This window comes from Schistocerca cancellata, chromosome 6 (genome assembly GCF_023864275.1).
Source record: "Schistocerca cancellata isolate TAMUIC-IGC-003103 chromosome 6, iqSchCanc2.1, whole genome shotgun sequence".
NCBI lineage: Eukaryota > Metazoa > Arthropoda > Insecta > Orthoptera > Acrididae > Schistocerca > Schistocerca cancellata.
The window spans coordinates 386,725,943-386,746,374 of NC_064631.1; the positions used below are offsets into that span (position 1 = coordinate 386,725,943).

The 20,432-nt window shown below is 40.3% G+C and overlaps 1 protein-coding gene across 6 annotated transcripts in view; it reads left to right on the forward strand.

The window, feature by feature from the left end:
* LOC126190680 (DNA repair protein RAD52 homolog) overlaps positions 1-20,432 on the forward strand; it is an 87,021-nt gene that overhangs the window by 30,311 nt on the left and 36,278 nt on the right. For all 6 annotated transcript variants that reach the window (XM_049931135.1, XM_049931137.1, XM_049931136.1 and 3 more), the window contains one exon: positions 8,571-8,751. In XM_049931135.1, the coding sequence (XP_049787092.1) occupies positions 8,571-8,751 (181 nt within the window). The remainder of the gene's footprint in view (positions 1-8,570; positions 8,752-20,432) is intronic.

Here is a 20,432-nt window from a genome sequence, read left to right on the forward strand (position 1 = left end):
AAGCAAAGAAGGGAAAGCAGAAAGGTGGAAGGAGTATATAGAGGGTCTATACAAGGGCGATGCACTTGAGGACAATATTATGGAAATGGAAGAGGATGTAGATGAAGATGAAATGGGAGATACGATACTGCGTGAAGAGTTTGACAGAGCACTGAAAGCCCTGAGTCGAAACAAGGCCCCCGGAGTAGACAACATTCCATTGGAACTACTGACGGCCTTGGGAGAGCCAGTCCTGACAAAACTCTACCATCTGGTGAGCAAGATGTATGAAACAGGTGAAATACCCTCAGACTTCAAGAAGAATATAATAATTCCAATCCCAAAGAAAGCAGGTGTTGACAGATGTGAAAATTACCGAACAATCAGTTTAATAAGCCACAGCAGCAAAATACTGACACGAATTCTTTACAGACGAATGGAAAAACTAGTAGAAGCCGACCTCGGGGAAGATCAGTTTGGATTCCGTAGAAATACTGGAACACGTGAGGCAATACTGACCTTACGACTTATCTTAGCAGAAAGATTAAGGAAAGGCAAACCTACGTTTCTAGCATTTGTAGACTTAGAGAAAGCTTTTGACAATGTTGACTGGAATACTCTCTTTCAAATTCTAAAGGTGGCAGGGGTAAAATACAGGGAGCGAAAGGCTATTTACAATTTGTACAGAAACCAGGTGGCAGTTATAAGAGTCGAGGGACATGAAAGGGAAGCAGTGGTTGGGAAGGGAGTGAGACAGGGTTGTAGCCTCTCCCCGATGTTATTCAATCTGTATATTGGGCAAGCAGTAAAGGAAACAAAAGAAAATTTCGGAGTAGGTATTAAAATCCATGGAGAAGAAATAAAAACTTTAAGGTTTGCCGATGACATTGTAATTCTGTCAGAGACAGCAAAGGACTTGGAAGAGCAGTTGAACGGAATGGATGGTATCTTGAAGGGAGGATATAAGATGAACATCAACAAAAGCAAAACGAGGATAATGGAATGTAGTGGAATTGAGTCGGTTGATGCTGAGGGAATTAGATTAGGAAATGAGACACTTAAAGTAGTAAAGGAGTTTTGCTATTTGGGGAGCAAAATAACTGATGATGGTCGAAGTAGAGAGGATATAAAATGTAGACTGGCAATGGCAAGGAAAGCGTTTCTGAAGAAGAGAAATTTGTTAACATCGAGTATATATTTAAGTGTCAGGAAGTCATTTCTGAAAGTATTTGTATGGAGTGTAGCCATGTATGGAAGTGAAACATGGACGGTAAATAGTTTGGACAAGAAGAGAATAGAAGCTTTCGAAATGTGGTGCTACAGAAGAATGCTGAAGATTAGATGGATAGATCACATAACTAATGAGGAGGTATTGAATAGGATTGGGGAGAAGAGAAGTTTGTGGCACAACTTGACTAGAAGAAGGGATCGGTTGGTAGGGCATATTCTGAGGCATCAAGGGATCACCAATTTAGTACTGGAGGGCAGTGTGGAGGGTAAAAATTGTAGAGGGAGACCAAGAGACTGAATACACTAAACAGATTCAAAAGGATGTAGGTTGCAGTAGGTACTGGGAAATGAAGAAGCTTGCACAGGATAGAGTAGCATGGAGAGCTGCATCAAACCAGTCTCAGGACTGAAGACAAGGATTACAATTGCAGTGGGTTAAATTAGAATGACCGCATAATGTTGCGGGCAAAGTAAACCAGAGACTATGATTTATTGGCAGAACACTGGGAAAATGCAACAAGTCTACTAAAGAGACTGCCTACATTATACTTTTATGCCCTTTTCTGGAGTATTTCTGTGCAGTGTGGGATCCACATCAGATAAGATATCGAAAAACTTCAAAGAAACTTGTTATATACTATCACGAAATAGGGGAGAGAGCGTCACGGATATGATGTGTGAATTGGGGTGGCAATCATTAAAACAAAGGTGTTCTTATGTTGTGGCAGGATCTTCTCATGAAATTTTGATCACCAACTTTTTTCACTAGAGTGAGAAAATATTTTGTTGTTGACCAACTACATAGGGAGGAATGTGATGATAATGAAATAAGAGAAATCGGAGCTCGCACAGAAAGATTTAAGTGTTCGTTTTTCCCGCACAGTGATAGAGAGTGGAACAGTAGAGAAATGGCTTCGATGAAGCCCATTGTGAATTGCAGAGTAATCATGTAGAGATTTAAACTTTTGAGGAATTAATCTTGTTTAATCTTCATCTCCCCTCATCCTCAGAATTGGCAGGTCTGTCTCCTCCTGGAACCTGAGACACCTGTCCTTCCTTTTTGACCTTCCCAACGTCCATCCCCTGGTAGACACTTGTCAGCAATTTTATTTCATATATATATATAATTTTTTAATTCTTGTGGGCGAAGTTCCCTTTTGACACACCCAGAAGGCTCACAACTCTTTAGCAAACATGCACCTGGCAGTCAGTTACTTGTACTGCAATTTTACACCCTGACTCTATCTTCTCTCAGGCTTATACTCTAGGATAGATTTCCTGTTGAGAACATAGCTCACTCGTAGGATGTAGATTATGGCTTTTACCACTTTGTTCCATTTATTTTACACCAAGAGTTGTGATTAACTTATATCCCGTTCCCACGTCTTTGTTTGAACTACACTTATTTAAAATTTTCACAGAATGTGTGGGCCATGTGGAGCAAGTCACCCAGTACTCAGTGTGCCAGCCATTTCGTGTGTGGGCATCGTCAGGTGCCCATAACCAGTAGCCTCCGGACCATGCAGAAGTCACACTATTGATGCCTAAGCTGTCACCCAATACCCAGCATGGCAGCCATTTCACGTGTGGGTGTCGTCCATACATTGGTAGCCTCGTGAACACCCAGGAGTTGCATTATTGATACCGGAGCTGTTACCTCCCTGCACTTGCTGAAGAGTAAGTGTCTGTCTGTTTAGCGGCTCTAGGACTCTGGGCAGTGGTCATCGGGCCCGGTAGCCTTTGCTCTGGCTGGCTTGTTTGGAATAGGTGGCATCTTGACAGATATTTGGGATCATGAAATGACTGAAGTTCTCAGCCAGTGGCCATGAGGCTCCAACAGCTTCTTGAGGCAGTTTGCAATTTAGTGCAGATCATTACGACCCTTGGAATTTTCCTTCCTTGAATATGCCATGGGAGGAAAGGAAAACCAGTCGAGACATACTCGCTCAGTTCATGGTTTGTACCCAAATAATTGCAGGGTACTTTCTCTGCAGTAAGTCAATGTTTATTGGGGAGAATATCATAAACATATTTAACTGTCTTCCTTTAGTAAATTAAAAAGTTGTTCCATCATAATTAAGATTGCAAATCCTACCCAGTCCTGGGTGTTCCTGTGTTGTAAAAAAGTTGGTGGTGATGTACCTGTTACTACAATACCCCATAAGAACATCAATGTGGTACAGGGATTAAACTTTCGAACACTTGGGGGGGGGGGGGGGGGGGTAGGGATTCACTCCATACAGCGTGTACATCAAAGCCTGCCAGACAACAAAGCTGGAACTGGTGCAGTCATCCTAACGTATGATGGGCTTAACTTCCAGAGAAGGTAAAAATTGTGCTTTAAATGCCACTACTATGGGCATATGACTTCCCAGTTTACACGCAACCCGATATTGGGAGACTGGCCAGCTGCTTCACAAAAATTCGTCACGTGCACTACAACTGTCTTTGTCAGTTGTCAGGCTACCATTTTCCCTGATCCCTGAAGTGTGCAATCCTAATCAAGCAGTAAACAAACTGTCTCGGAGCTTGTGAAAAATATGATTGTATCGAGTCCCACTGATATTGACTATGCCACTGCTATGCCCAGGTTGTTGGCATCAACCTTTTGTAGTTCCACAAATGAACTGGACTATGGAGAAGATAGGAACTTCCTTCTTGTGGTTCCTGCGGCAACATTTTCAGGAATGTCTCCATGTATCCCACCAGAGAAGCGCAATTTCCTATGCTAGTGATAGCTCCCATTCGGGAACCATCTCCCCAGAAATCCAAGATCAGCAACAATTGCCAGCCAGTGGCTGAAGGAGCCAGAGGCTGGGGTCTCAGAGCTGTCCACTCTCCTTCCTTTCCTACACCCACAGTTGATAATCCCTCGCAAGATTATCAATACAGTGTTACACTTCTTGTCTGAAGAATTGTGTTTAGATTAGTTGACCATCAGTAAATCATTTCAACCATGCTAGCTTTTCATGTAACCGGAATACAAGCCATGTCAAATTATTGAAGTGTAGTAGTGAAATATTTCTTTGTTAAACTTGCAGATCCTTTGTATCAGAATGAGGGAGGGGAGATCAGTTCACTTGTTGCCTAGGAATTGAGGTTTAGTTGATAACAAGACAAAGATACTGTACATAGGTGAAATTTGTACCAAAATTTAATTATCTTAGACTGTGATCATACTCTCAAACTACTACTACTACTACTACTACTGGCCGTGCAGTTCTAGGCGCTACAGTCTGGAGCTGAGCGACCGCTCTGGTCGCAGGTTCGAATCCTGCCTCGGGCATGGAGGTGTGTGATGTCCTTAGGTTAGTTAGGTTTAATTAGTTCTAAGTTCAAGGCGACTGATGACCTAGAAGTCAAGTCGCATAATGCTCAGAGCCATTTGAACCATACTACTACTACTACTACTACTAATACTACTACTACTAATACTAATAATAATAATAATACTTGACTATATGAACAGTGTGTAATCTGTTGTTTATTCTTTCTTGTGGATAGATTAAGTTCTTCGTTTCATAGTAACTTTCAGCTCTGTAAAAGTTTATTGACTTCTAATTAGATAGATATACACAATATGTACATCATTGGTAGCAGCCAGCCCCAGACCACTACTGCATCATTACAGTTTAATTACAGTTATGGTTCATTTTCTTTTTGTCTTGAATTACAATAGTATCAATTAATGTCCAATGGAACCAGAGTTTTGCAGCAGTTGCTGGTAAGATCTTCTCACTATCACTGGCTGTGGTGGTGGGTGGTTCAGCATTTCTGGCTGCAAAAGCGAAGACCCTTAATGTCGGCATGTTATGTCGCCGTTGGCCTCCACATTAAACAAAGAAAACAAACATTCGTGCAATAAACAGTTCTCATAATATAAAAATTAAGTACATAAATTTAAATCAATTCGCTTTACATATATAAAATTTAATGATGTTGTCTTCTCACCTGCATTCCCTAAGGTGGTAAGAATTGCATTGTGACAGCTTCCAATATTAAGTTGTTAAAGAGAAGAAGAAGAAGAAGAAGAAGAAGAAGAAGAAACCTTGGGAGAGGGATACACTGGTGACCTCAGAGATGCCAGATCCTCCCATGCCATCAAACTCTGAACTGATGCTTGTTGGTGTTGTTCCACCCTGACAGTGATATTGGTACTCGACCTGTCGTAGCTCCTTCTGGCCTAACCAGTTCACCCTCAGTATGATGATCCAATGGAACCGCAATGGCTGTTACTGTCTCCTGCTGGAACTGCAATTATTTTCCTCTTGTTCTGTGATCCCTGTTATTCTCCAAGAAGTACACTTCACTGATGACCATTCTCCAAGTTTTTGAAATTACTGTGCATTGTGTCAGATCAATACTGGCCCTATGAGAGCATCTGAAGGGGTCTGTACTCTGGTTTGCACATATATCTTTAGTGTGTTGATTCCTCTCCACACCATTTTTGAAGCAGTAGCAGTGCAAGTGGAAACATTTCCAGCGATTGTGATTTATATTGTTTATTTACTTCTAGGCAGGGAAGTTACATTGAGATGACCTCCTTAATTCAACAACTCTCCTTCCCTTTTCTCCCACTTAGGAATTCCACTGTGCATTGCCCCCTGTCAGGAAGTGCCGCTTGTTGTGGTAGGGGCCTTCAGCTTCTTTCCAATTTTGATTTGTTTCTCCTCAGTGATGGTATGCCTGCCAACTTCAGTGCCACGCATGACACCTTTTCAGCTACTGAAATTACAAACTCTTCCCCTGTTCTCAAGGCTTTCCTACAATTGTCACTGCATGATGATCTTTGTGACATCGACCACTTTTCAGTGAACATGGCAGTTATATGCCTCTTTCGCCACTTACACCTGCTCTGTGTCAGATTGCATCAACTAGGCTCTGGGGACATCTCCACTGCAGTTACTCTCAGTGCTGGAACTACTGTCCCCCTCTCTGCAGCCTACTTTGATGCCAGCTGTTGCTGTGATGGGCCAAAGACATTGCAACACTTATTCAGGATCCTCATATGGGCCCTCAACGTCTCAAGTGATGGCCTTCTCAGACTACCCTCACCACTTTTAAGAGGAGTCAGAACAGAAAAAAATTTCTTTTCACATTTTAGGATTTTTATTTCATTACAGAATTTGCAATTTTCTGAACAAAATGATATATATATCACTTATAAACTCACATGGGAAGTATTTTATTTTATATTTTTAAATATAATCTACACCGGTTGAAAATGTTAAAATTTTTTATGGGCATTACTTCAAGATCTAATAAAATCAGTAATTTTTTATGTAGAAGGCTGTGGGTTGCTGTGTTATAAAGGTTAAGTAACGTGTTTGTATTGGTAGCACTGCCAAAAACAGTACCGTATCGTTTCATGGTATATACAAGTGTTGTATGTCAAAGTGCTAATGTTTTTCTGGGGAAAAGTGACGAATAGATTGGTAAATCTCTCAAAGTAAAGTATGACGTCAAAACGAAGTGTTTTTAAGAAACATGGGTTTCATGGTTATAGATTTTTGAATAAAGGGAAACATTGTGTTCAACATGCGGCATGTGAAGTTACAGACAATGAAATACTGGCAAACTCGTCAGTATCTAGAGAAACACCCATTAGTGCTTCGAAGATTAAAATAAAACATTGTGATGTACAATTTTCTCAAAACAAACATGATATGATTACATGAAGACAGTGAGGTATCAAATGGACTAGCTAGGAAACTTATCATTAATTGTGCCAGTTGTAAATATACTCATTCATTTTGGAATTCTGGTAAGTGTAAAGATAATTATTTTGAAGTTAATGTTAGGTGGTTTTATGGATTGAGAGCTACTGGCAAAGGGCACACTGCAGAAGAAACAATGTGTGCCGTGATGAATATGCCACATCCACCTTGTAAAATCAACAAGTAAGCAGGATTTATTGGAGCTACTGTGGAATCTGTTGCATGTGAGTCAATGCAGGGTGCTGAAAACAAAGCTGTTGAAATAAATGGTGGTATGACTGACATACCAGTAGCTTTGGAACAGAACACTGTGAGCTGGTGGAGTGGGCCCAGGGAAGGGGTGGGTGAAGGATAGGGACTAACAAAGGCTGAGGACAGAAGGGTCATGGGAATGTAGGGTATATTGCAGGGACAGTTCTCATCTGTGCAGTTTGGCTTAGCTAGTGTTGGTAGGAAGGATCAAGGTGGTGCAGGTTGTGAAGCAGTCATTGAACTGAAGAATGTTGTGTTCGGAAGTGTGCTAAGTAACTCGGTGGTCCAGCTTCTCTTGGCCACAATTTGTCAGTGGTCATTCGTACAGACAGACAGCATGTTGGTTGTCATGCCCATGTAGAACACAGCACAGTGGTTGCAGCTTACGTTGTAGATCACATGACTGCATTAGCAGGTAGCCCTGCCTTTGATGGTATGGTTGATGCTTGTGACTAGACTGGAATAAGTGGTTGTGGGATGTATGGGACAGGTCTTGCTTCCAGGTCTATTATCTAAATTGTTCATTGAGCAACCACATACAGGCAGGAACATCTCAAGTTTGAAAACCCTTATGAGAAGGAACTTTAACAAAGAAAACTTTTTAATGTTTGGTTATAATTTATAGCAAAATCAAACAATGGAAACTCCACGTAGGAATATCAACAGTGTAGGAAAAGCTAGATTGCTACTTACCATAAAGAAGGCACATTAAGTCGCAGACAGACACATTTAAAACACGCTTACACACAGCTTTTGGCTGCAGCCTTCAACATGTGTGAGCTCATGGCATCCAACTTATGAACACCTTCTTCCAGGAGGCCCAAACAACTGTAATACAATGGCCAGCAATATCAGCTGACATGAACCAGATTGAGTGTGCCTGGGACCAATTGAGACTATAAGTGTGGCACTGCAGGAATGTTCCTCGCACTCTGGGTGACCACAGGAGAGCTGCCGTTGAAGGGTGGGGTAGGCTTACGGAGCAACATCTCAACACACTGTGGACAGCATGCTGAGGATCAAATATGTTACAATGCATGGGATGAAGCATTACTGTTTTTAATGTTACCCAAAGCAGGTTTTTGTTTCACAGATGCCCACTTTTCAACTGGCTGCCCTTTTTTTTCTTATTTTGGTGTTATTTCATAGTTAAGGTAGTATTATTCTTTCACTCCCTGCTTCTCTTGAGTCTAAGCCCCCACACATTTGTAGGTATGCAGGTGGTGTAAAATTTCTTTTGAGTATGCTTCAGAGACTATGTAGGCAGTGCGTCTGGTGGTGAAGGAACAGCAGAAAAAGTGGACATTATCGTTAAAAGAACAGTGTGTATTTGTATCTGCTGATAATAATTTTTTTGATAATATTGCAGCTTCTATAACTTTTTTTTTATAGATGGAGGGCCCAGAGGATGAGCTAGATGAATTAGCAGCTAAAATAGTTTTTGAGCAACTGCCGGAACCTGTGGAAAAGAAGAAAAACACTTTTGATGAGGCACGAAAGAGACTAATTGATGCAGCTGATTGTGTTTTTGGGTCGTTGAATTGGAATCATGCTGTTGTGACTCAAAATGTTGGTGAGTGTTTGACAGGTATACCATGAATTTCTGGAAACACTTGTAAAATATTTTAAATCAGGGAGGAAATTCTAAAAGTAACACATGTTATTGTACAGATTAGCTTTGCATTATCTATTTAACATGTGCGTTCTGGAGCCTTCAACATGTGTGATCTCATGGCATCCAACTTATAAGCATTATTAACGGTAATAATCTGTGAAATTAAGTTAAGCACAATACGAGTGAGTTCCTACAAACATATCTTTTTTCTTCAGCATGAAATGGAGTAAACTGAGTATTCAAACATTTAAATTGTATTTTAAGTGGGTTGTCAACAGATAAAAGTATTTCTTTTGTATGTATTGGGTAAGTTAAACTGCAAGGTAAATTGATTATATGATATCTATGTAACATATTAGTTTTAATTAAAAATGAGACTTTAGCAGTGTGTGTTGAACTAGTAACATTTTGAAACACAAACTGCCAACTACAAACTGTTGAACCATAAAATTCCTTGTGTTTACAAATGTTTTCCTTCTTGTAGGTACCAGTGTCCGAATTCCCTGCTTCTTACTTAAGTGAAACTGAGCACCCCACTCCCTTGCAACTTCCCATGTTTGAGCAGTATTCGATAGGTTTCAGGTTGTGTCACTGCTTGCAACGAGAAGTCAGTTACACATTGACAGTAATATTAGAAAAAAATTGTGATGACATATTTTAAGGAAATGTCATAGTCATTCAATTGATGTGACTAAAGAATGTACAAAACCTTCACATATACAGGGTGATTCAAAAAGAATACCACAACTTTAAAAATGTGTATTTAATGAAAGAAACATAATATAACCTTCTGTTATACATCATTACAAAGAGTATTTAAAAAGGTTTTTTTCACTCAAAAACAAGTTCAGAGATGTTCAATATGGCCTCCTCCAGACACTCGAGCAATATCAACCCGATACTCCAACTCGTTCCACACTCTCTGTAGCATATCAGGCGCAACAGTTTGGATAGCTGCTGTTATTTCTCATTTCAAATCATCAATGGTGGCTGGGAGAGGTGGCCGAAACACCATATCCTTAACATACCCCCATAAGAAAAAATCGCAGGGGGTAAGATCAGGACTTCTTGGAGGCCAGTGATGAAGTGCTCTGTCACGGGCTGCCAGGCGGCCTATCCATCGCCTCGGGTAGTTGACGTTCAGGTAGTTACGGACAGATAAGTGCCAATGTGGTGGCGCTCCATCGTGCTGAAATATGAATTGTTGTGCTCTTGTTCGAGCTGAGGGAACGGCCAATTCTCTAACATCTCCAGATACTGTAGTCCAGTTACAGTAGCACCTTCGAAGAAAAAGGGACCAAAAACTTTATTGGCTGAAATGGCACAGAAAACGTTCACCTTAGGTGAGTGACATTCATACTGAGTTGTTTCCCGCGGATTCTCAGTGCCCCATATACAGACATTGTGACGGTTGACTTTCCCGTTAGTGTGGAAAGTTGCTTCATCACTAAACACAATCTTTGAAACGAAAGAGTCATCTGTTTCCATTTGAGCAAGGATAAAATCACAGAAATCGATTCTTTTAATCTTATCAGCTGCAGACAGTGCTTGGACCAATTTCAGACGATAAGGTTTCATAACTAACCTTTTTCGTAGGACTCTCCATACAGTTGATTGTGGAATTTGCAGCTCTCTGCTAGCTCTGCGAGTCGATTTTCCTGGGCTGCAAACAAATGCTTGCTGGATGCGTGCTACATTTTCATCACTCGTTCTCGGCCGTCCAGAACTTTTCCCTTTGCACAAACACCCATTCTCTGTAAACTGTTTATACCAACGTTTAATACACCACCTATCAGGAGGTTTAATACCATACTTCGTTCGAAATGCACGCTGAACAACTGTCGTCAATTCACTTCTGCCGTACTCAATAACACAAAAAGCTTTCTGTTGAGCGGTCGCCATCTTAGCATCAACTGACGCTGACGCGTAGTCAACAGCGCCTCAAGCGAACAGATGTACAGCTAAATGAAACTTTATAACTCCCTTAATTCGCCGACAGATAGTGCTTAGCTCTGCATTTTGTCGTTGCGGAGTTTTAAATTCCTAAAGTTGTGGTATTCTTTTTGAATCACCCTGTATAGTTCCTCCAGCATATTCACTTCCATTTCGGAAGCTTGCAAACTGTTGAACTCTTCATGCAGAAGGATCACTGACATTTAAAATGTGCTACTGAAAACATTTGACATTAATTCCAAATCTGCCTATCTATCCTAGTGAAATAAGAATCTGATGATTCAGAAAAACTTCATGTATAATACTCTCCCCGTAACAAACAAGAAAGCAGGCTGAATTTTAGTGCACATTGACAATAAATTGACTTTGAAGGTGGTTCCCTTGTTGTATTTGACACCTCATTACTTCATGAGCAGGCTGGCAATTTATAGTATAGCCCCACAAAACAACAGTGAATAAATAAATGACGCCGATCTTCTGCCCATAAGTTGTAATGATTGGTCCAGAGTGCCTACATTCCTCTTAACAGCATTACAAATATGCTCAGTCTTCCCAAATCAGGTGACTGAAAGAGTTAAGCAAATATTATCCTATCTATGAAATCTAACGCCGCTCATCATACATATCAACATGTATCTTGATTAAGGAGTTGAAAAAAACCTTGAACTATGTGTCGAGGATCAGTTATCAGTATCAAAATACTCATGCTAATCCCAGTCATCTGTGATGCAGAACTAGGAAAGGTATTTTGTGTGGGGCAATGCATCTCTGTGCTACAGTGTGGAGATAGTTGTGTGTTTTCCCCCTCCCATGTGCACAACCATTGTCATGACAGATGTCATAAGTTATTTACTACACTGAACTGCCCAGTTTACAGGGCCCCAATTATTTCTCACTCTCCAATATGGCAGCTATCTCTCATTTAATAGCTTATCAACTGTATGATCTATTTTATGGACTAGGGTGTGCTACATACAGCAGTCAAGTAGACTGGAAGTAATAACACATTTATTCAAGACCGAATTACAGGAAGAAATAACATTATGACACAACTGTAGAGTTTATGTTTGTCACAGGAAGACTTAGCGAGTAACTACTTATGGAGTTACTAGAGGAGATACCAGCAGGTTGATAACTCCATTGACGATGCGTGATGCAAGCTTAACAGTGAGGCGTAGCCAAAGGCTAGGTCTGTGAGTGAGAGTCCGCTGAAAGAGGGATTAATTAGATTTGCAGAAGTCGGCACCAGTGAGGAGCTACTCTGAATGAAGACCGCGGAGCATTCGGTGGAATTGCTTGGTATAACTCCTGCAATGACTGGCTTGTTGGAGACAGTGCACTGACCTCAGTACTGCTGAAGCAAAGGTATACAATGCGGACTATTTTCAGGCATGTGACTTGTGGAGGGAAATAGTTCCATGCAGGCGTCGGCTCCTGATCTAAACTGGAACACAGCGAGATGCCAAGAGTAGTGCCTGCAGTGTTGGTATCTTGAGTTTCCAGCGATAACAAACAGCATTGTATTTGTTGTTGTGCTGGCTTGCTACCTGGAACTGTTATCATCATAGCTCACTTGTGGATGCGTGTACAAGAAGTGGATGGTGCTTGAGGCCAGATCATTTGCAGGACACAGGTGTACATGCAGTTGCTGTCCCCCCCCCCTCCCCCCCCCCCCACACGATCCCCCACCCCCTCGGCTGACATAGGCATCTGAAAATGTTGAGGGAGCCAATGGCAGTTGTAGCCCAGACCCTATAACTTGTTGCTGAGTTGTGAGGCATCACCACGCAGAAGTCGTGGATGGTCTGGGCACAATGGCCAACAGCGGAGTGGGCAGGAACATGTGCATCTGGAAAAAGAAACAGATGAAGGCTAGCACATCATGGAAGGATTGATGGTGTAGAGTGGCCAGGAAGTAAGTGGAAAGAAATAGAGCACAGCACCAGAGGAATCAGTTGAGTGTGAAGCTGCCATTGGATCCGACGTAGAGAAAGTACAGAAGGAAGGGGCTTAAGCACTGGAAGACTGGTCTGTTGTGAGCTCACTGCCATGTGTGCATGAGAGCAGGGAAAAGAAGAGAGCAGAGTGCTGGAGAAAAACTCTAATGAGTGCTTGCTGCTGGAGCATGCGTAGGAGACAAAGGATATTGTATGTCTGGGTGAGGAATTGAGGAATGGAGGGTCCTGTTGATCCAAGAAGCCTGGTGGAAGGAGGACAATGCGCCGGAGGAACCCACTGCTTGTGAAGCTACCGCAGTCTGGCAGAGCTCTGTAGATGACTGATTCTTGGAGGTGATGGACTCTTGAAACCCTGGAGGCAGTTGGCCACAGAGATGGTTGGGCCCAGAGGCGGATTTATTTCTAAATACATAAACCGCCATGGAGAGTGTCATATAACAGTACTAGTAATTTCTTTTCCTGCTCCAATCGCAAATAGGGAAGGGAAAAACCACTGTCTATTGGCCTCTGTACAAGTCCTGATTTCTCTCATCGTATATTTATGGTCCTTATGCAAATATACATTAATGGCAGTAAAATCAACCCAAAGTCAGCCTCAAATAACAGTTCTCTCAATTTCCACAATTACCTCTCAAAAAGATCATCATTATTTCTCCAGCACTTGGGTTCATGGTACATCTCCATAACACTTGCGAGCTGATCGAACAAATCTAGCAGCATGCTTCTCAATTGCTACAATGTCTTCCTTTAAACTGACACACAAACAGCACACAAGGATGTGTCGCTCAAGTTTTCTATACACTGTCTCCTGTATAGATGACCTACGCTGCCTCAGAATTTTTCCAATAAAGCTAAGTTGAGCATTCACCTTCCCTACTATCAACCTGATATGCTCATTCCATTTCACACCGTTTTGCCACGTTATGGCTAGATATTTAATTGATGTATCAAGTGGCACATTGCTGTATTCAAACAATACAGAATTGATTTTCCTACTCATCCACATTAATGTACATTTTTCTACATTTGGAGCAAGCTGTCATTAATCACATCAATTAGAACCTGGAGACGGATGACCCTCGTTAGTTAGTTAGTTAGTTAGTTAGTGACATGTTCCATAGATCATTTGAACGATTCTTTTATTCTAAATGCTGTGGAGGGAGTGAGTCATTTTACTGCATATGTATATATGATTAGTGTTAGTATTGATGAAGAAGGATGTGATGGGGTGTTACAGAGTCTATGCTTTGGCAAACAGAAGTTACTTGGGGGAAAGAACAATAGCACTTCCTGTTGGCCTCTTACATAGAGCAATTTTGTGTTTGATTGCAAGCAATGTCCATGCTCTTTTGAATTCCTACTTCCATTTTTACTCGTCAGTATAACATCTCAGTCTGTTTAGAATGCCAGAATTCTTAAGGAAATTGCCGTATTTACTCGAATCTAAGCCGCACCTGAAAAATGAGACTCAAAATTGAGGAAAAAAAATTTTCACGAATCTAAGCCGCACCTGAAATTTGAGACTCGAAATTCAAGGGGAGAGAAAAGTTTTAGGCCGCACCTCCAAATCAAAACAAAGTTGGTCCATTCAAATATGAGACACAATTTAGGTCAAATGAATGACGATACAGCTATAGTAGTTTGGTTCGAGTCGTAAGCTTAGCAGTTCAGCTTTACCAGGTAGCCATTGCTATGCGTCAGGCGCTCCGTCCGTATTTATACGGTATCCTCCCTTTTTCACGTGCTTCATCTGGTTTGAAGTGATTGCTTTTTTTCTTTGATCTGATAAGTGCCGTTCTCTTTGTTATAGGTGTTTTCGTCACTCTAATCTGAAAGTGCATTACTGTACTGTGTCATGCATTGTTTGTCACATTCAGATAATGAGTGTTTACGGCTTGTTGCCGCTCGCGGCATGGCTTGCTTTTGTGCATGCTACCGCGCTTACAATTTAAAAAAAAAAAAAAAAAAAAAAAAAAAAAAAAAAAAAAAAAAAAAAAAAAAAAAAAACTGCTGCTTTCTTTGATAATGATCAACAAGAACCAAATAATAGACTGCGTATGATAGAAGATGTTCTGAACGAGAGTTTGTCGAAAATTTTTCTCTATTTGAAAATCTTTGCAGACGCCTCTTTAGTACATTACATTCTGCACAGAAATTAGTTATCTTAGATTTAAAAATCTAGTCACTTGCCCTGCTTCATTTCTGACTGTATCACTTTTAGGCATAACGATAATACGAATATAAACATGACATGATATGTATATTGTTTTGCGTTTGCTGTTGTCTCACTCTAGTTTCGGTTTTATTGTTTTCATTGTAAGAAGTGATGATTCAAAAACCTGAATTTCAGACAGTAGGTAAAAAAAAATGGATGTAGATCATTAGACAGTAGATTCGTGAGATTAGTGTATTGTTTGCAGTTGAAAAATGACGATAAATTCATCAGGGGCTCATTTTTGTCCTAGTTAACATCCCCCACAAGAGAACACTCTGAATATAGGAATATGGTTGTTTCTTTACAACAGCCAACTTTTCTCAAAAGGAATTACTAAAAGACATTTTTCCCATGCTCCACTAAATTTTATAAAGAAACTTTTCATTTTATCCTGTTGTAACATCTGTTCTTATACATTGTGAGTTTTGTTCAGCAGCTAAAGGCTCTTCAGCCGTACTTACACCTTGATACATTGTCATTTCCAGCACCACAGACTAATGATAACATGTATCTTCTCCATAATCTTCCATGGCATTTAACAACTTCACCATATCTGAGATTTCACTCTGTTCATTGCCTGACAAAAATTCTTTATTTAAGCCAATATAATAACCTGTCTCTTCATCGTCTTTGTCTCCACTTCTCAACTTTTCTGAATCTTTGTTTGAACCATCATCCCACCAGAAAAGTATTAGTTATCCCATTGCTTATCATACCCTCATCCTTCTCATGTACTTCTATTTCCTCAATCCCTCCATACATGTATTGCATTCCTGGTTCCTAATTCATTCATTCCCCTCACTCACACCCCGCTACCCTGGTGATTGATTGAACAGCACACTTCCTCTGAAAAACTCATCAACTGTTCTTTCTTTATCTTTTTGATTTTATAAGTACCATATAAAACCCTTTACAAAATCCCTCACCTGGCAGTTTTGCTTATCTGAAACACTTTCACTTCTTTGCAGTCACAATTCTGACTTTAGCAATTATTTCTTCATTTGGTCCCTATATTAAAACCATCATATACTCTCCCATTGTGAACTGCCAACAGAGAGGTCCTCAGTTTAACAAGTTATTTATTGCTTCATTGAGCTTATATGGTTATTGGGATAGATAGTGCTCCCTTCAAAATCATTATTACCATTGCTGTCTATTGAAGTACTGATTCCCTCATATAGGTCACCTTTCTGGATAATTATTTTGGTAATTATACCCTTTACTAATCCCTTGTTTATTAAGTTTACCATCCATCCAGTTTTTTTCTCCCAAAGTCGAAGTTTTGTTTATTTTCTCAATCAAATTCCCTATCCAGTTTGTCCATATGTTTCAAAAATTGTTCAACTTAATCATTTGCTCCATAAACCAAACCTCAGCGTATCCTTTCAGGTAATGTCATCTTTAACATGAGAGTCTGTGTTAATTCATCAAAAAGTTGATTTAAGTGTACCAAACTTTTCAACTGAGTTTTGCAAAATTATTTCATACGTCAGTTCTGATCTCTATTAGTGTATTACATTTAGAAGCTCACTCTAGATCGTAGCCGGCTCTGATTCTGATCAGAACTTTTTCAAAAAATTCCTTTTTAAACTCATCAAGTGTTAAGTTTTGACAATTACGTGGTTAGCCCAAGACAGTGCTTCTCCCTCAAGAAATAATTTTACAGATTTGCGTTTTACTTCACTACTCTTTTAGGAAGGATGTTGCCTTACAATTTTGCATAAAGTCTATTGGGTGCAAAAATTCCCATCCCTGTAAAAAGATTTCATTGGCATATTTCACCACATATTGTACCCAATACTAAGGAAAATTTTTGAACATGCTTCCTCTTGGAATTGTCTCAATTACTTTTTGGATGATACCACATTCTCTTTCAGAGCTAACACACTACCTTTACAATGGCCACCAGTATAATTTACAAACTTTTCTACTTCTTCAATCTTCTCACCTAATTATTAAAATTTGACAGCTCAGTTTTGAAAGGATATTAGAAATTTCATTTGTGAGATCAGGTTCCACCACTGCCACCTTCAGTGCTGTTCATAGCAACCTGGATTCTGTGGAAGTTACTCTGTCGCCTACACCATTCACTCTTCAAGTCAAATTAACCACTTTTTACTTCCATGCCAAGTGGTCTACAGATTCGCACATGACCATCTGGATTTAGATGAAATTGCGTGTGAAAATTCCCACATGTACCCAGTAAACATTGGTAAAGACCACCGATTCAGTACTTGCAGAGAAAGTCATTTTTTTTATCTCATAGTGTGGCTTTCAACAATGTACCACTGAGTTTTCTGGAACTTTGAGACATAATAGCTCTATCAGTGTTTCCTTGAAAGAAGCAAAAGTAGACCGTGTTGGACAAACTATTGCACTTGTTAAGTGAAACAATAAAGATTTCGTGGGCAATTTGTGTATGGGTAATCTAAAGCAAAGTAGGTCAAAAAAATAACAGATTGAAAAAAATTTGAAGTTTAGGTTTTTATATCCCTGGAAGTAAGTGCATGACAAACCTGAAACTTTACACAAGATCTTGGAATACAAAATTTCATTCTTCTACTGCTTTACAATAGTTTACAAATCAAGCACAAAGCTGATGCTTTTTATAAAAATGCCAAAAACATGTATTTTTAGCTCACTTTTACAAAAAGTATTTTTTCCAAACACCTTTAAAGCATTTTCACTAGAAAGGCCATGTTCCAAACTACCTAAAAAAAAGTGATTTGTTTTTGGAACGCCAGTGTATAAGGCCCAGAAAAGCAGCAACAAGGAGAAGGCATAGTGAAAATGTGCCCCATATTCCATTGGTACTTAAATCTGATTTATTTTGTTATGTTTTACAATTGTTTAGCACTCTCTGGGAAAGGTAATACCAAAAGTCCTGATAAACAGAAAGCGAGCTTGAGTCAGAAGAACTGGAAAAACTACAAAATAAATAAATAAAACCTAGCTGTCCTTTGTCATGACTTGCAAGGCACTGGAGACAATAGTAGTTAAAATTGTTGTAGAAGAGCTGCATCATACACACCCAATAAATTGTTCTCAAGTTTTACACCATTGTTACAGTGTGTAAATTTTGGTGAAGTTCATAGCAGTACACATGAAATTTTTTGAAAAGTGATTCATGTTAATGAGAAGTTTGAATGTGTGTTTTTATTTTGTAATACTATTGATGTGCTAGTTTAATCCTGGTTTGAAGTACAGTGTATTTTGTGTTTATATACTTTGCAGCTTATGTAGAACTTTACCGTACTGATGGTACACTACTGGCCATTAAAATTGCTACACCATGAAGATGACGTGCTACAGACACAAAGTTTAACCGACAGGAAGAAGATGTTGTGATATGCAAATGATTAGCTTTTCAGAACATTCACACAAGGTTGGCGCCAGTGGCGACACCTACAACATGCTGATATGAGGAAAGTTTCCAACCGATTTCTCATACACAAACAGCAGTTGACCAGCATTGCCTGGTGAAACATTGTTGTGATGCCTCATGCAAGGAGGAGAAATGTGTACCATCACGTTTCCGACTTTGATAAAGGTTGGATTGTAGCCTATCGCGATTGCGGTTTATGGTATCGCCACATTGCTGTTCGCTTTGGTTGAGCTCCAATGACTGTTAGCAGAATATGGAATTGGTGGGTTCAGGAGGGTAATAGGGAATGCTGTGCTGGATCCAAACGGCCTCGTATCACTAGCAGTCGAGATGACAGGCATCTTATCCGCATGGCTGTAACGGATTGTGCAGCCACGTCTCGATCCCTGAGTCAACAGATGGGGACGTTTGCAAGACAACAACCATCTGCACGAACAGTTCGACAACGTTTGCAGCAGCATGGACTATCAGTTCGGAGACCACGGCTGCAGTTACCCTTGACGCTCCATCAGACAGAAGCGCCTGCGATGGTGTACTCAACGACGAACCTGGGTGCATGAATGGCAAAACGTCATTTTTTTGGATGAATCCAGGTTCTGTTTACAGCATTATCATGCTCGCATCTGTGTTTGGCGACATCGCGGTAAAGCACATGTATTCGTCATCGCCATACTGGCGTATCACCTGGCGTGATGGTATGGGGTGCCATTGGTTACTCGTCGCGGTCACCTCTTGTTCGCATTGACGGCACTGTGAACAGTGGATGTTACATTTCAAATGTGTTACGACCCGTGGCTCTACCCTTCATTCGATCCCTGCGAAACCCTACATTTAGCAGGATAATGCACGACTGCATGTTGCAGGTCCTGTACGGGCCTTTTTGGATACAGAAAATGTTCAACTGCTGCCCTGGCCAGCACATTCTCCAGATCTCTCACCAACTGAAAACGTCTGGTCAGTGGTAGCCGAGCAACTGGCTCTTCACAATACGTCAGTCACTACTCTTGATGAACTGTGACATCGTGTTGAAGCTGCATGGGCAGCTGTACCTGTACACTCCATGCAAGGTCTGTTTGACTCAATGCTCAGGCGTATCAAGGTCGTTATTACAGCCAGAGGTGGTTGTTCTGGGTACTGATTTCTCAGGATCTATGCAACCAAATTGCGTGAAAATGTTATCACTTGTCAGTTCTAGTATAATATATTTGTCCAATGAATACCTGTTTATCACCTTCATTTCTTCTTGGTGTAGCAATTTTAATGGCCAGTAGTGTAAATTCTATAAATGTGTTGCTATAGTCCATGATGGTTTAACCACTGCATATTTCTTTCATTGCTGTGCAGCAGCAGCCTCAGGCTAGTTTCTGCCTGGTAAGGGTTTCTTTATACTTGATCCCAAGCGTGATAGGGGTTTGTTTCCACAGGGTCTCAGCCTTATGATACATTTAAGTGTCCTTGCCCGAAGCTGGAAGAGGTATCTTTTAGAATCCTAAGCTTATGTTTACTCCAAGATACTTGAATTTTGTACAGGTTTCATTAATTTGCTGTTGAATAACATGATGAAAACTGTACTGCCAGTCAAGAGATGTCACTGATATAGCTTAATTACAATAACGTGCTATGCTGGAACCCAGCTCATGTTGCTTTTTTGGGGTCATTAAAATGAATTTGCATGTGAGTGTATAAAGCTGGATTCCTGCATTGTGCATACATTTCCCTTAAATTGCAGAGCAACAATTTTTTCTGCATGTTTGTTCTTGTCAATTTTCAGGGAGTGCTAGAATATCCTTCTCTGTCTTAAGCTTTTGAGCACACTTTACTTTTCTTGCTGATACTCCAGAATGTTTTGCTGTTTCTCTTTGCCCAGAATTTGGGTGCCAAGGTTAAAATTTGTATCTGTTCTTTATGATTGGATTCCCCCATCTTGCCCTTCAGTTCAGTCAGCAAATATGCATAGTCAACCCGGTTTCCACATTGCTTGCTTTTACTGGCTTGTTCAGTTTGACATTTTACAACCATAGCATTTGTAATGTGATTTCCAATCCCACTATGTGGCTTTTCGAATTTTCTGCTTCATATACTGAGCCTTTGTCTCTGATGCTTACTATTTGTCTCAGGGATGAGTACT